This window comes from Vicia villosa, linkage group LG3 (genome assembly GCF_029867415.1).
Source record: "Vicia villosa cultivar HV-30 ecotype Madison, WI linkage group LG3, Vvil1.0, whole genome shotgun sequence".
NCBI lineage: Eukaryota > Viridiplantae > Streptophyta > Magnoliopsida > Fabales > Fabaceae > Vicia > Vicia villosa.
In genome coordinates, this window is record NC_081182.1 from 217,761,958 (window position 1) to 217,778,835 (window position 16,878).

At 38.3% G+C, this 16,878-nt stretch overlaps 6 protein-coding genes across 7 annotated transcripts; 3 read left to right on the forward strand and 3 right to left on the reverse strand.

The window, feature by feature from the left end:
• Positions 1-7,728: 7,728 nt before the first annotated feature.
• LOC131659959 (uncharacterized) lies at positions 7,729-9,178 on the forward strand. The gene is made up of 4 exons (XM_058929068.1): positions 7,729-7,821; positions 8,004-8,309; positions 8,423-8,710; positions 8,824-9,178. Exons 1-4 carry the CDS (start codon positions 7,805-7,807, stop codon positions 9,176-9,178), a joined length of 966 nt encoding a protein of 321 aa, XP_058785051.1. The 5' UTR covers positions 7,729-7,804.
• Positions 9,179-9,240: 62 nt separating this feature from the next.
• LOC131657410 (uncharacterized) lies at positions 9,241-9,942 on the forward strand. The gene is made up of 2 exons (XM_058926824.1): positions 9,241-9,363; positions 9,452-9,942. Exons 1-2 carry the CDS (start codon positions 9,253-9,255, stop codon positions 9,710-9,712), a joined length of 372 nt encoding a protein of 123 aa, XP_058782807.1. The 5' UTR covers positions 9,241-9,252; the 3' UTR covers positions 9,713-9,942.
• Positions 9,943-10,389: 447 nt separating this feature from the next.
• Positions 10,390-11,017, reverse strand: LOC131657411 (uncharacterized). The gene is made up of 2 exons (XM_058926825.1): positions 10,892-11,017; positions 10,390-10,792 (listed from the first exon to the last, which is right to left on the reverse strand). The coding sequence occupies exons 1-2, from the start codon at positions 10,985-10,987 to the stop codon at positions 10,550-10,552; spliced, it is 339 nt and encodes a 112-aa protein (XP_058782808.1). The 5' UTR covers positions 10,988-11,017; the 3' UTR covers positions 10,390-10,549.
• Positions 11,018-11,041: 24 nt separating this feature from the next.
• LOC131657412 (uncharacterized) lies at positions 11,042-12,095 on the reverse strand. Of its 2 annotated transcripts, XR_009300645.1 has the most exons (3): positions 12,020-12,095; positions 11,573-11,924; positions 11,042-11,090 (listed from the first exon to the last, which is right to left on the reverse strand). XR_009300645.1 is itself a non-coding variant. In XM_058926826.1 (2 exons), exons 1-2 carry the CDS (start codon positions 12,062-12,064, stop codon positions 11,631-11,633), a joined length of 339 nt encoding a protein of 112 aa, XP_058782809.1. In that variant the 5' UTR covers positions 12,065-12,089; the 3' UTR covers positions 11,284-11,630. The 2 variants fall into 2 exon arrangements, 1 of the variants encoding a protein (XP_058782809.1); XM_058926826.1 differs by lacking the exon at positions 11,042-11,090 and having other exon boundaries at positions 11,284-11,924; positions 12,020-12,089.
• Positions 12,096-12,660: 565 nt separating this feature from the next.
• Positions 12,661-14,962, reverse strand: LOC131659961 (protein FAR1-RELATED SEQUENCE 5-like). The gene is made up of 2 exons (XM_058929069.1): positions 14,816-14,962; positions 12,661-14,431 (listed from the first exon to the last, which is right to left on the reverse strand). Exon 2 carries the CDS (start codon positions 14,422-14,424, stop codon positions 12,661-12,663), a length of 1,764 nt encoding a protein of 587 aa, XP_058785052.1. The 5' UTR covers positions 14,425-14,431; positions 14,816-14,962.
• A 312-nt stretch (positions 14,963-15,274) lies between these two features.
• Positions 15,275-16,630, forward strand: LOC131659962 (F-box protein At1g60400-like). Its single transcript, XM_058929070.1, has 2 exons — positions 15,275-16,243; positions 16,343-16,630. The coding sequence occupies exons 1-2, from the start codon at positions 15,275-15,277 to the stop codon at positions 16,628-16,630; spliced, it is 1,257 nt and encodes a 418-aa protein (XP_058785053.1).
• Positions 16,631-16,878: the final 248 nt, after the last annotated feature.

A 16,878-nucleotide genomic window follows, 5' to 3' on the forward strand; every position in this document is an offset into this window, starting at 1 on the left:
AACACCCAGTTGACCATCATCAGTTCATCTTTAACGTGGTTAACACACAGTCGACCATCATCTGTTCAATCCCCGACATGGTTAACACCCAGTTGACCATCATCAGTTCATCTGTAACATGGTTAACACACAGTCGACCATCATCTGTTCAATCCCCGACATGGTTAACATACAGTCGACCATCATTTATTCATCTGTAACATGGTTAACACACAGTTGACCATCATCAGTTGATTCCCTGACATGGTTAACACACAGTTGACCATCATCAGTTGATTCCCTGACATGGTTAACACACAGTTGACCATCATCTGTTGAATCCCCGACATGGTTAACACACAGTCGACCATCATCTGTTCATCTGTAACATGGTTAACAAACAGTCGACCATCATCTGTTCATCTGTAACATGGTTAACACACAGTCGACCATCATCTGTTCAATCCCCGACATGGTTAACATACAGTCGACCATCATTTATTCATCTGTAACATGGTTAACACACAGTTGACCATCATCAGTTGATTCCCTGACATGGTTAACACCCAGTTGACCATCATCAGTTCATCTTTAACGTGGTTAACACACAGTCGACCATCATCTGTTCAATCCCCGACATGGTTAACACCCAGTTGACCATCATCAGTTCATCTGTAACATGGTTAACACACAGTCGACCATCATCTGTTCAATCCCCGACATGGTTAACATACAGTCGACCATCATTTATTCATCTGTAACATGGTTAACACACAGTTGACCATCATCAGTTGATTCCCTGACATGGTTAACACACAGTTGACCATCATCTGTTGAATCCCCGACATGGTTAACACACAGTCGACCATCATCTGTTCATCTGTAACATGGTTAACAAACAGTCGACCATCATCTGTTCATCTGTAACATGGTTAACACACAGTCGACCATCATCTGTTCAATCCCCGACATGGTTAACATACAGTCGACCATCATTTATTCATCTGTAACATGGTTAACACACAGTTGACCATCATCAGTTGATTCCCTCACATGGTTAACACCCAGTTGACCATCATCAGTTCATCTTTAACGTGGTTAACACACAGTCGACCATCATCTGTTCAATCCCCGACATGGTTAACACCCAGTTGACCATCATCAGTTCATCTGTAACATGGTTAACACACAGTCGACCATCATCTGTTCAATCCCCGACATGGTTAACATACAGTCGACCATCATTTATTCATCTGTAACATGGTTAACACACAGTTGACCATCATCAGTTGATTCCCTGACATGGTTAACACACAGTTGACCATCATCAGTTGATTCCCTGACATGGTTAACACAAAGTCGACCATCATCAGTTGATTCCCTGACCTGACACACAGTGAACCATCATCAGTTCATTTGTAACATGGTTAACAAACAGTCGACCATCATCAGTTCATCTGTAACATGGTTAACACACAGTCGACCATCATCTGTTCAATCCCCGACATGGTTAACATACAGTCGACCATCATTTATTCATCTGTAACATGGTTAACACACAGTTGACCATCATCAGTTGATTCCCTGACATGGTTAACACACAGTTGACCATCATCTGTTGAATCCCCGACATGGTTAACACACAGTCGACCATCATCTGTTCATCTGCAACATGGTTAACAAACAGTCGACCAGCATTTGTTCAATCCCCGACATGGTTAACACACAGTCGACCATCATCAGTTCATCTGTAACATGGCTAACACACAGTTGACCATCATCAGTTGATTCCCTGACATGGTTAACACAAAGTCGACCATCATCTGTTGAATCCCTGACATGGTTAACACAAAGTCGACCATCATATGTTGAATCCCTGACATGGTTAACACACAGTGAACCATCATCAGTTCATCTGTAACATGGTTAACACACAGTGAACCATCATCAGTTCATCTGTAACATGCTTAACACACAGTCGACCATCATCTGTTCATTTATAACATGGTTAACACACAGTCGACCATCATCTGTTCATTTATAAAATGGTTAACACACAGTCGACCATCATCGGTTCATCTGTAACATGGTTAACATACAGTCGACCATCATTTATTCATCTTTTACATGGTTAACACACAGTCGACCATCATCTGTTCATTTATAACATGGTTAACACACAGTCGACCATCATCTGTTCATCTGTAACATGGTTAACACCCAGTCGACCATCATCAGTTCATCTGTAACATGGTTAACACACAGTTGACCATCATCAGTTGATTCCCTGACATGGTTAAAACACAGTTGACCATCATCTGTTGAATCCCCGACATGGTTAACACACAGTCGACCATCATCTGTTCGTTTATAACATGGTTAACACACAGTCGACCATCATCTGTTCATTTATAACATGGTTAACACACAGTCGACCATCATCGGTTCATCTGTAACATGGTTAACATACAGTCGACCATCATTTATTCATCTTTTACATGGTTAACACACAGTCGACCATCATCAGTTCATCTGTAACATGCTTAACACACAGTCGACCATCATCTGTTCATCTGTAACATGGTTAACACCCAGTCGACCATCATCAGTTCATCTGTAACATGGTTAACACACAATCGACCATCATCAGTTGATTCCCTGACATGGTTAACACACAGTTGACCATCATCTGTTGAATCCCCGACATGGTTAACACCCAGTCGACCATCATCTGTTCATCTGTAACATGGTTAACACACATTCGACCATCATCAGTTGATTCCCTGACATGGTTAACACACAGTTGACCATCATCAGTTGATTCCCTAACATGGTTAACACACAGTCGACTATCATCTGTTCGTTTATAACATGGTTAACAAACAGTCGACCATCATCGGTTCATCTGTAACATGGTTAACACCCAGTCGACCATCATCAGTTCATCTGTAACATGGTTAACACAAAGTCGACCATCATATGTTGAATCCCTGACATGGTTAACACACAGTGAACCATCATCAGTTCATCTGTAACATGGTTAACACACAGTGAACCATCATCAGTTCATCTGTAACATGCTTAACACACAGTCGACCATCATCTGTTCATTTATAACATGGTTAACACACAGTCGACCATCATCTGTTCATTTATAACATGGTTAACACACAGTCGATCATCATCGGTTCATCTGTAACATGGTTAACATACAGTCGACCATCATTTATTCATCTTTTACATGGTTAACACACAGTTGACCATCATCTGTTCATTTATAACATGGTTAACACACAGTCGACCATCATCTGTTCATCTGTAACATGGTTAACACCCAGTCGACCATCATCAGTTCATCTGTAACATGGTTAACACAAAGTCGACCATCATATGTTGAATCCCTGACATGGTTAACACACAGTGAACCATCATCAGTTCATCTGTAACATGGTTAACACACAGTGAACCATCATCAGTTCATCTGTAACATGCTTAACACACAGTCGACCATCATCTGTTCATTTATAACATGGTTAACACACAGTCGACCATCATCTGTTCATTTATAACATGGTTAACACACAGTCGACCATCATCTGTTGAATCCCTGACATGGTTAACACACAGTGAACCATCATCAGTTCATCTGTAACATGGTTAACACACAGTTGACCATCATCAGTTGATTCCCTGACATGGTTAACACACAGTTGACCATCATCTGTTGAATCCCCGACATGGTTAACACACAGTCGACCATCATCTGTTCATCTGTAACATGGTTAACAAATAGTCGACCATCATCTGTTCATCTGTAACATGGTTAACACACAGTCGACCATCATCTGTTCAATCCCCGACATGGTTAACATACAGTCGACCATCATTTATTCATCTGTAACATGGTTAACACACAGTTGACCATCATCAGTTGATTCCCTGACATGGTTAACACCCAGTTGACCATCATCAGTTCATCTTTAACGTGGTTAACACACAGTCGACCATCATCTGTTCAATCCCCGACATGGTTAACACCCAGTTGACCATCATCAGTTCATCTGTAACATGGTTAACACACAGTCGACCATCATCTGTTCAATCCCCGACATGGTTAACATACAGTCGACCATCATTTATTCATCTGTAACATGGTTAACACACAGTTGACCATCATCAGTTGATTCCCTGACATGGTTAACACACAGTTGACCATCATCAGTTGATTCCCTGACATGGTTAACACACAGTTGACCATCATCTGTTGAATCCCCGACATGGTTAACACACAGTCGACCATCATCTGTTCATCTGTAACATGGTTAACAAACAGTCGACCATCATCTGTTCATCTGTAACATGGTTAACACACAGTCGACCATCATCTGTTCAATCCCCGACATGGTTAACATACAGTCGACCATCATTTATTCATCTGTAACATGGTTAACACACAGTTGACCATCATCAGTTGATTCCCTGACATGGTTAACACCCAGTTGACCATCATCAGTTCATCTTTAACGTGGTTAACACACAGTCGACCATCATCTGTTCAATCCCCGACATGGTTAACACCCAGTTGACCATCATCAGTTCATCTGTAACATGGTTAACACACAGTCGACCATCATCTGTTCAATCCCCGACATGGTTAACATACAGTCGACCATCATTTATTCATCTGTAACATGGTTAACACACAGTTGACCATCATCAGTTGATTCCCTGACATGGTTAACACACAGTTGACCATCATCTGTTGAATCCCCGACATGGTTAACACACAGTCGACCATCATCTGTTCATCTGTAACATGGTTAACAAACAGTCGACCATCATCTGTTCATCTGTAACATGGTTAACACACAGTCGACCATCATCTGTTCAATCCCCGACATGGTTAACATACAGTCGACCATCATTTATTCATCTGTAACATGGTTAACACACAGTTGACCATCATCAGTTGATTCCCTCACATGGTTAACACCCAGTTGACCATCATCAGTTCATCTTTAACGTGGTTAACACACAGTCGACCATCATCTGTTCAATCCCCGACATGGTTAACACCCAGTTGACCATCATCAGTTCATCTGTAACATGGTTAACACACAGTCGACCATCATCTGTTCAATCCCCGACATGGTTAACATACAGTCGACCATCATTTATTCATCTGTAACATGGTTAACACACAGTTGACCATCATCAGTTGATTCCCTGACATGGTTAACACACAGTTGACCATCATCAGTTAATTCCCTGACATGGTTAACACAAAGTCGACCATCATCTGTTGAATCCCTGACATGGTTAACACACAGTGAACCATCATCAGTTCATTTGTAACATGGTTAACAAACAGTCGACCATCATCAGTTCATCTGTAACATGGTTAACACACAGTCGACCATCATCTGTTCAATCCCCGACATGGTTAACATACAGTCGACCATCATTTATTCATCTGTAACATGGTTAACACACAGTTGACCATCATCAGTTGATTCCCTGACATGGTTAACACACAGTTGACCATCATCTGTTGAATCCCCGACATGGTTAACACACAGTCGACCATCATCTGTTCATCTGCAACATGGTTAACAAACAGTCGACCAGCATTTGTTCAATCCCCGACATGGTTAACACACAGTCGACCATCATCAGTTCATCTGTAACATGGCTAACACACAGTTGACCATCATCAGTTGATTCCCTGACATGGTTAACACAAAGTCGACCATCATCTGTTGAATCCCTGACATGGTTAACACACAGTGAACCATCATCAGTTCATTTGTAACATGGTTAACAAACAGTCGACCATCATCAGTTCATCTGTAACATGGTTAACACACAGTCGACCATCATCTGTTCAATCCCCGACATGGTTAACATACAGTCGACCATCATTTATTCATCTGTAACATGGTTAACACACAGTTGACCATCATCAGTTGATTCCCTGACATGGTTAACACACAGTTGACCATCATCTGTTGAATCCCCGACATGGTTAACACACAGTCGACCATCATCTGTTCATCTGCAACATGGTTAACAAACAGTCGACCAGCATTTGTTCAATCCCCGACATGGTTAACACACAGTCGACCATCATCAGTTCATCTGTAACATGGCTAACACACAGTTGACCATCATCAGTTGATTCCCTGACATAGTTAACACAAAGTCGACCATCATCTGTTGAATCCCTGACATGGTTAACACACAGTGAACCATCATCAGTTCATTTGTAACATGGTTAACAAACAGTCGGCCATCATCAGTTCATCTGTAACATGGTTAACACACAATCGACCATCATCAGTTCATCTGTAACATGGTTAACACACAGTCGACCATCATCTGTTCATCTGTAAAATTAGTCCCTATTCCTGACTTTTTTTCAATAGAAAACTAAAAAGGGGGACCAAAATCGTTGTTTTAAAAACAGGGGGACTAAAATCGAAAAAAATACAAAATAGGGGGACCAAAGTTACAATTAAAGCATCGAATCCACAGTACTTAAAAACTTCTCAATAGATTGGATTTATTTATGTGGTCCAATTCTCTCAATATAAAGTGGATGGCTTTGATCAATTTGGGTAAAATATAGATCTCATGCACGGTTGTGATCATTTTGTCACTAATAGATATCAACCGGTGATTTAATTTGGACGGCTGATTATATACTCCCTCAACATCCATCGCTGGACCCTATTATACCACTTTAATGTTGGCCACTTTAAATGGAGTTCGAGAATGTTACGTTTTGAAACCCTCTCATCCCAAATCCCTTTTCCATTAAACCATGTCATCTTCATATGTTGCAAACTCCGAAGTGTCCCAAATCCCCCAAATCCCTGAATGTGGTTGCAATAAACCAATGAAGTTGTTTATATCCAACTCAAGAAATAACCCTAAAAGGAGATATTGGAAATGTGCAAATGTGGAGGTGAGTTTGATTGGAAAATATGCTATACGATTTCGTCTTTTATAATCTGTATTATAAAATGGACTTGGTTAATTTATTAGTGAATATGGTTAATTATGATGTTTTTTAGGCAAGGCGATGTTGTAGTTTGTTCATTTGGGATGATGAACTTGATGGTCGACCTCCATATGATCGGAAAATAACCATGGATGCAAGAAATGTAATTCTGGATTCGCACGACGACGCAACAACACACAGTGGGTCAATATGTTGCAGCTGCTCAGAGCTTTTGAAGGATTTGCATTGCTTTGTTAAAGAACTTCGAGACAGGAGAGGAGAGCAGATGGAGATGAAACTGCAAAATGAAGGGAAAATGTCCAAGATTTTTAAGACTTTGTTTTTTTTTCTTGGATTATTATTGTCATTGCATATTTTAAAATGTCTGATTAATTTATCTAATGTAATTTCTGGAACAATAACCTAATCTATGGTTTTTAATTTCTAGGTTTATGTTTAAGTTACCAATGATCTAACTTATTTATTATTTTTTTAAGAAAAGAAAACTGATAATGGAAAATGAATACCTGTGTTTGTTTTTAATAAGAAAATGATAATCTTGATTAATTTTAAGTATTTAATATATTGAAAAAACATATCACGCCTATGACAAAGGATTCGATATATCATTACTTGGTAAACGTAACATTGCAACTTTTCATCTGACCGAAGATTTGGTATATCATTAGTTGGTAAAGGTAACATTGCATGCTTACTGTTCGGTTTTTAATCTCTCTTTCTTTTGCATTCTCTCTCACCGTTTAGCTGTCGTTCTTTGCGTAACATCCACTCCAACAACAACACTCGATTTCAGACAACATCATGTCTTCTTCAGATAGGTTAGTATCTGTTCTCTTCATTTTTAATTCATCTCTGCTTTTCTGATATCCAAATCGACAGGGTTTTTGAATACCGCGCAAATTTGCTGATTTAAATATCATAGATTTTACATACTTTAGGGCTTTTGATACAATCTTCAGGATTTTATAAACAATGTGTGTTGCATGTTATAATGTTGCAGAGCTGATAAACTCAATCTTCAACATTTTGATGAAAAGAAACTTCAACAGATGTACCTATGTCATAAGTTGTATTTGAAAAAACGATTGCTCCAGAAAAAAAAGATCAGGAAATTTTATAGCTACGAAGAATTTTGTAAACAGTTGGTAGAAGTGTGTAATCTTCGAGCAAAATACGGACTTGATCCACCAAAGGAACCTGCCAAGGAGCTCATTCAAAGTGCTCCAGTCAATACTGGTGTTGATGCAAGAAAAAGTTACCATGCATCTGTTTACAGAGCCTCTCTCCAAAATGATGCATCCAGGAGGTAACTCTGAAGTGTGTTTTATGAATATGAACATGTATTTTACCATAAAAACCTGTATGATTAGAGAGCAAGTAAGATAATAACGTTTCTTTACTTCATTGGACCATTTGTAGGAGTAATAAACACAGTAAGGTGTCGGGAATAGCGAAGGGAAAGGGTGAAGCTGGCGAGGGTGGTTCCAGACAACATTGTGTGCAAGAGGTTACCAGTTCTACGATCAACGACAGGCTCTCCGTGGAGGTGGAAGTGTGTAATCTTCGAGCAAAATACAGACTTGATCCACTAAAGGAACCTGCCAAGGAGCTCATTCAAAGTGCTCCAGTCAATACTGGTGTCGATTCAAGAAAAAGCTACCATGCATCTGTTTACAGGGCCTCTCTCCAATCATCTGCATCCAGGAGGTAAATCTGAAGTGTGTTTTATGAATATGAACACGTATTTTACCATAAAAACCTATATGATTAGGGAGCAAGTATGATACTAACGTTTCTTTACTTGATTGGACCATGGGTAGGAGTAATAAACATAGTAAGGTGTCGGGAAAAGCGAAGGGAAATGGTGTAGCTGGCGAGGGGGTTTCCAGACAACGTTGTGTGCAAGAGGTTACCAGGTCTACGATCAACGACAGGCTCTCCGTGGAGAAAGGAAAGAATAAACTTTGGCAGAACGAAGATAGGTTAATTCGTCCGACCCAAGGTGTGGTGATCAATGAGGGCATGGAAGGCAAACGCAAGAGAGGAGGTCATCGCGAAGTTGATGCCGGAGGTAACGGGAAACTAAAGGGTAAGGCTATAGGTTCTTCGGAAGCCCCCGATGCTCAAAGCGTCGACTATGAATTCACAAGTATATCATCCAACAACAATAGGTAAATCTATTTTGAACGTATATTATATTGAAATAAGTTGCTTCGATGTTGAGTTGGAAGTTTCTAAACAAAGTTTATATGATGTTTTGGCTTTGGTACAGGGTGTACACTACGATCATTGTGAATCAGGATGAAGAGTATTGGGTTAGAGAAGTGTTTGATGCAAAGAAGATGCGCAAGAATGTGATGGTATGTCTTGTTTTTATTTGATTTCCTATAACAGCAGAAGTCAGTTGTTTATTTTAAAGAATCTGACATTCTGTGAAAACCTTTGCAGCAATTTCCAGCAAATGTGATTGATAGTTGCCTTCTCCGCCAAATTTCAAACATTGTTTTACTTGACTGTGATAAGGGTGAACCATACTACTGTGAGATAAAGAAGAGGGAAGAGAAGAAGGAAACATATCTGTGTGGGGCGTGGTTTGATTACGTAAGGAAAGCTGATTTGAAGGTCGGTGACAAACTCCATTTTGTCATCCGATACCCACCGGTGGAGGAAATATTGGTATATGTTGAGCGTAGGGCTGCAACCCCATAGGGGCACCGAGGAGGATCATAGTTGCAATGGTTTTTTTGAAAGTTACTATTTGTAATATTATAATTTTATATTGTAAACAATTATGGAAGTTTATTAAGTTTTATTTATAATGTTCCAGATACAATGTTAGTTGTGATGTGAAGTGAAGTATATTGGGTATTTTGTATGTGTTTGTTAAGTTTTAATGTAAGTGATTGTTATTGCTGGGAAATTTTATGGTTGACCCCAGTTTATTAAGATTGGGCCCTTTTTGTGGTTGTATTAATCATAGCACATTCTGTTGTTTATCTGCATGATTTATATACTTTTTATATCAAAAAGTATTTGTACGGAGTAAGGATCCATGCAAAAACCCATGCAATGCTCAAAATTCAGGGGGTGCAAAAATGAAAAAGCATGAATATGCAAAGTATTTTCCGGATTAAGGTTTCTGTTACTAATGACCTAATTTATGGTTGTTGTTGTTCACGTTTCTGTTCCTAATGACCTAATTTATGGTTGTTGTTGTTGTTTATGCTTTTGTTACTAATGCCTTGATTTATCAGAAAACAAATTATTCATTTATAGAAAAAAGAAACTTCTCATCTGAAATATTTGTAGTGAGTAAACTGCTAACTGAATGATGCAAAATGCTAAGATTTAATTTAATATTATACACAAGAGATACAATACTTCATTACACTGCAAACGTACATAATGAAACTCAACATTTGATTCATTTCAACACCAAAACAGACAACATCAAAACAAACTACATACCAACTACTTAACAAAACATCAAAGAAAATTACTTTCCATCTTCAACCAAGTTTAATTATACGCCTAAAATTATTCGTATTACATCATAAAACGAACAAACATTCTTGTAGGAGGATCTGCCACAGTGCACTCAAGAACATCACCAGCCCTCAGACGAGTTGCTTTAACATACTCATACCAACCTAAGCAAAGATATCTCTCCCCTGGCCTCCTACCAGTCTTCAACACACATGGGTAAACAGCATCGGTATGAACATCGACAATGTCTATCTCAGTTTGCAACGGCAATAACCAATTGGCAGCAACATTAGATGGAAAGTGCTGCATTTTATATATGTTTCATAGCACAAAATCATTATCAATACATGCATATCTAACATACCAACATGTCGATTAAAATAACCGGTCCAGATTACTTACGAAAACATTCTTTCCTCTTACACAAGCAGCAGTGACACGATAATTGAATGAAATGCCATTTTCTTCAACCACGGGATCACCGAAATTTTCATCCATCTCTTCTTCACCTTCATCACTTTCAATGTCACTGAGATCAACATTCTGTTCAACCTCATCGTAAACGTAATTACCTAAATACTCAGCCCATTGTTCATCCATCCTTCAAAAAGATAAACATGCAACTATTAAAATTACAAAGAAAACAATGAAATTATACGTAAACGCAAATATGTAAGCAAATGATAAACATAATTACGTATCACTTGAAGTCACTGAGTGGGATTCACCACTGGACATTTCTCAAGAGCAAGAACACTTAACAATTCACTTTTATAACAAGATTTTTTTCCTTATGTTATTTTTTCCTCTCTTGGTGGTACTACTACTATATATATTGGAAAAATTATATAGGTATAGTTACACCTAACCTAAACCTCATTCAATGGCATTAACTTTAGGTGAAAAAAAATATTAATGCATGATGGTAATATAACCACTACTGCACTCATAGAATTAGGTGACTGACAGTAGAACATATAAACTGTATCAGTGTTGATTTGACTCCACTGAACTTACAAACTATATGCTATGACACAAAAAACCTATATAGATGCATGTATTCTAACCTAAACCTTGTCATACCACTAAAAATCACCTCCAAAGTCATGCCTGGTCAAATTACAGCTACTTATTTGCTCGTTCAAGTACCACCATTGTTCATCAGTCGTTGTGGCCTACCGAAACACGAACCCGAATTTTCCGCAACTGTCGTTGGATATAGTGGGATTAACGGTTGTACATGCATTGGATGCAACATCGGTTGTACCGCTGGCAACACGGGTTGCAATCCATACATTGCAGGCATGGGTATGCTTGTGCTTCCAACTTCCGCACGAGAAGTCGCTGTCACATTCGCGCCACGAGAGTTCGGTGGTTCTGTACATTTATTTTGCACACTACTTCCACCAATGCGACCTCTTTTTCCATTCTTGTTCTGTTTTAACAAACAAATTATTCTTGTGATACAAATAATAACACGTTATAATTAATACAGCATATCAGAGCTTGTATTAAAAAAAAACATAATACCTTCACAACCTGGCTGAATGAATCAGTTACTGGCCGCGACGTCATACCAACATTTTGTTCAGATGGCGCGTTTTCCGCAACCTGCAAATTATACAACAGAAACTACTATGTTTATCAAAAGAGCAACAGATTGACTCAAACGAACAGAATATAGCTTTCGAAATTACCAAACAACTCCTTGCATTATGAGTTCTACTGTTGCATTTAGAACATCGCCTAATAGATTTTATGTCATTCTTTCTTTTCTTTGGAGCACCTTTGCTATTCACAATATTTGGATCACCTACAACTGAGTTCGATGCCAAAATAGGATCGTCCGTACTGCAATACTTTTTGTGTAACTTCAAAATGTCACCCATTATTTCCCCATAAACACCTTCCCTTTTTGAAGCTTCATTGCAAAAGGCAGTAAATGCAGAATAATATGCACCAAACCGAGCTAGCTCAATCATTTTAGAATCATCAGAACCATTACAATTCATGTTCAAGTACTGAATTTTTGCATCCTTCGTCCATCTCGACAAAATCAAACCGGTGGGAATGAGACTAACATGTTCTTCCTTCATGACACCAAACATATGAGAACATGGAATCCCATGAGAATCCCATAACCTACACTCACATTGAAGTGTTTCACCATCTTACACAACCTCTACGTCATAGTTATCACAACAATATTTTGTAAATCGATAAGTCTTAAATCCGTTGCGAATTAACTTTTCCTTAACAATCAATGATCCAGCCTTCACTATTTCATCTCTGACTTCCTTGAAAATCTCCATAGTATAAACATTCGCAGCATGGCTCTCAAGGGCACGCAGTTGAGTAGTCATCACAGGTTCTGAAAACTTTGATTTATAATCGGCAATCAGTTCATTGTTTCTATAAGATCTCATAGCCTGATCAAAATTGTGCATAAATTCAAAAATGCAGCCTTTCTTCCTGACATAACTCTTGATGACTGCATTGACGGCTTCACATTGAGACGTAGTTCTTATACGTCCAAAAAACTTCTTACGTAGATATGCAGTTGCCCATAGTGACCTGTTCTCGTACGTTTTTGCAACCCAAGGATTTCCTTCAAGTCCGTTTTCTTTAATTATTTTTGACCAAAACTCTTCAAATTGATCCTTTGTAAAATTAGAGTACATGGCTTTTTGAAAATCTTTCAAAAATGCCGAGTTCTTTACATTCTCAGACGCATTCTTGTTCAAATGCCAAGCGCATAAACGATGTGTCGCATCCGGAAACACCTGTTTTATAGATTCCCTCATCGCCCCATCTCCGTCTGTTACAACTGCTGCTGGGTATCTATTTTCCATGCACTCTAAAAAACACTCCAACAACCACTTATACGTCTCTGTCGTTTCATCTGACACCAACGCAGCACCAAAAATAACTGTCTGAGAGTGGTGGTTACACCCTGAAAATATAACCAATGGGTAGTTGTATTTGTTCTTCTTGTAAGTCGTGTCGAACGCAATCACATCGCCAAAACAAAAATAGTCAGATCTACTGCTTCCATCAGCCCAAAAAAGAGACTTCATTCGTCCATCCATGTCTACGGCATATTTACCATATAACATGGGATCAGTAGATGACTTCACAGTTAGATAATTTATAGCAGCGGCAACGTCACCATCTTTAATATTAGCACGCATTTTACTATCAAAATAATTGTACAGATCCTTCTTTGTAAACCCAACACGATCGTGTCCACCCTTCTGAGCAACCATGTACCCCATTATATGACAAGTTCTAATTCCATTTGACTGTAGACCGTCAATTTGAGCTCTATCTGCTGCAGTAATCTCACGATAAATGGGGTGTAAGTGGACAAACCTAGATGGTGTTAATTCATGGTTGTGAGCCTCTTCAAAACATGTCACTACATAAATATCCTTCTGGGGGTTGTAATGCACACGAAGCCTAGCGGGACAATTAGTGCGGGTCGTAGGTCTGTGTTCTCTTTTTCTATCAAGCCTCCTTAAGTGTTTTGTATCTCTTAGACCGTGTTTATTGCATACAAACTGCCTCATTATAATTGTTTGTCCATCCTCAGTCGATCTTGTCCTAACATCACTTTTCCTAATGGCAAACCCTTTACATTTAGCATACTTGAAATAAAACACATTAGCTTCATCAACTGTACCGAATTCCATAGCACGAATTTCATCAGCAGTAAGGGCATTAATTTTCACTGTTCTATCACCTACAACTGCATCAAATTCAACAAATTTTTCACCGTGACTATCACCATCGCCATCGCCATCACCATCACTTGAACCTTGGTACGCACTGGACACCGAATTACTGTCATCCCGACCATTGTCGGATTCAGAATCAGATGTACCACTGTCACGGCATCGATAGTCGTACGAATCATAATGGTCGGTGTTTTTCATGGTAAACCTGAATTAACACATTTGTTAACACACCAAAAATCAACATAAATCACAGTACCTAATTTCCTATTCAAATCAAAGATACTTAACATAATTGAAATTTCCAAATCATCAAATAGGAAACCCATGTACAGAAAACAATTTCAAGCATCAATCACAATTCCTTATTACGTTATTAAATCAATCGACCTGATTCAAAGGTACCCACCAAAATTAAAATTTCGTAATCATCAAATATAAATCCCATGTAAATAAAACAAATTCAATCATAAACCCTAATTCCCAATCCTAAACCCTAATTCCCAATTTGAAATCAGTAAATCTTAACTATTCAAACAAATATAACAACCATTTTATCATTTACATTTGCAGCAGCGTGCTCAATACGAACCTGTGAATGGGACGCTTACTGTTGTGTTGAGTTTGCAGTGTTTGGAAAAAATGCCAAGATGAGACGATAACTGTTGCGTTGAGTTTGTAGTTGGGAAAAAATGCCAAGATGAGATGATGGATGAAGAATTTTTATTTTCAATTTCTGTTCACGATGATGAAGTGAGGGAGATGGACATGAGTTGATTAATTTGTTGAGTTGATTAATTTGTTGAGTTGATTAATTTGTTTTAATTTAATTGATTTTGTCTATAAAAATATTACATTTTAAAAACAATATTAATATGTTAGGGACTAAGTTGCAATATATAAACTATAAAATTACCACAGTAAGTGTCAATAAGGTCATTTAATGCTTCAGTCCACTGTGGCACTATTAGGGCTTAGGGCTTAATTCTGATTGGTCAGACAGTGACTTCACCACTGAAGTCAAACGGGCGAATGCACCGTAGAATTTCCCATGTCTAATTCCGCGACGAAGAAAGTTAAAGTTAGCGATAATGCACGCAAAGACATGCTCAACGATTTACCAGATTGTATTATCCTTCACATACTCTCTTTTTTGAATACCAAACACGCAGTTACAACCTGCATTTTATCCTCAAGATGGAAGAACCTCTGGAAATCTCTTCCTGCTCTAATTTTCCGTAGATCCGATTTTCTAACTAACAAGATATTCACCGAATTCGTGTCTAAGGTTTTCTCTCTTCGCGATTCATCAGTCTCATTACACACTCTCGACTTTGAGAATATATCTATTCTCTTGGAGCCTCACATGCTTACATGGATTGTCAATTATGCTATTTTGCACAATGTTCAACGCTTACAACTTAGTGGAACTAGCGGCATTGCACAAATTCCTCTTGCCTTATTTTCATCTAATACTCTAACACATCTCACCCTTTCTATTTCCAATCACGACATTCAACAATTTTCTCTCAATTTGCCGTCGTTAACGTATCTTAAGCTTTCTACTTATCACGATGGGGAAAACCTGTTTCCGAAATCTCTCAATTTGCCGGCATTATCTACGTTGGAACTAGATAATTTTACATTTTCTGTTGGCGATAATGGTTGCGCCAAACCATTTTCGACCTTTAATATGTTGAAGCGTTTGCTCATTTCTGATTGTTCAGTGAAAGGCTTGGGAACCCTCTGCATATCAAACGCGACTCTCGTCAATTTTACTATGTTCAATGACTTAAACCGCTACTATAAAATTGATCTTTGCACTCCAAGTCTTTCTACATTTGCTTTTCGTGGTATTCCTTATCAGGATATCTTTGGGAGCAATATTTCTTTACTTAAACATGTAGATATTGATGCAGGAGTATTTCCATATAGTTCTGGGCCTCCTTTGTTTCTTTTCAAGTGGCTCTCTGAGTTTGCTAATATAAAATCATTGACCGTCACTGCAACTACTCTTCAGGTACATTATCTTAACATATTTTTACTTTCTTCTTCTAAATCTCATAAAATATTATCTGACTTGCATTTGACTAATCTGCTTGCATCCCTCATTGTGTAGGCTATCTCCTTAATTCCTGGTCTGTTGAAGTTTAAGATTCCTCCATTGGGTAAATTGAAGTCATTGAAAGTGAAAATTGATGAAATTCAATATGGACTCCGCATGATGTTGTGTCATTACAAGTTACATAATGTCAAGTCAAAGGAAGAAGCTTCCAGGATAAAGAAAGCATTTGATTTAGGATTGGAACCGTCTCCGCTCGTACCTGATGGAATTGTGGACTTCTTGCTTCAAAATTCACCCTCGGCTGAAGTTGACATAGCTGATTGCAGAAAAAAAACCTCTTAGACCAAGACATTTATAATTGGTTTGTTTTAATTTTTCATTCCTTCTATGTTTATTAATGGTCCCCTTGTTTTCTGATTGTCATCTGCATTGCCTATATACTGCAGCTGTTCTAAAAGAAAACTTGTTAGAATTTTTTAAGCTACCTTCGAGTTTCCTAAAAAATGTTATTATAATTATTGATTGTATGCTATATTCCCTTAGCTAACTATTGACTATTATTATTAGGTGACAATATAATAAATTTTTTG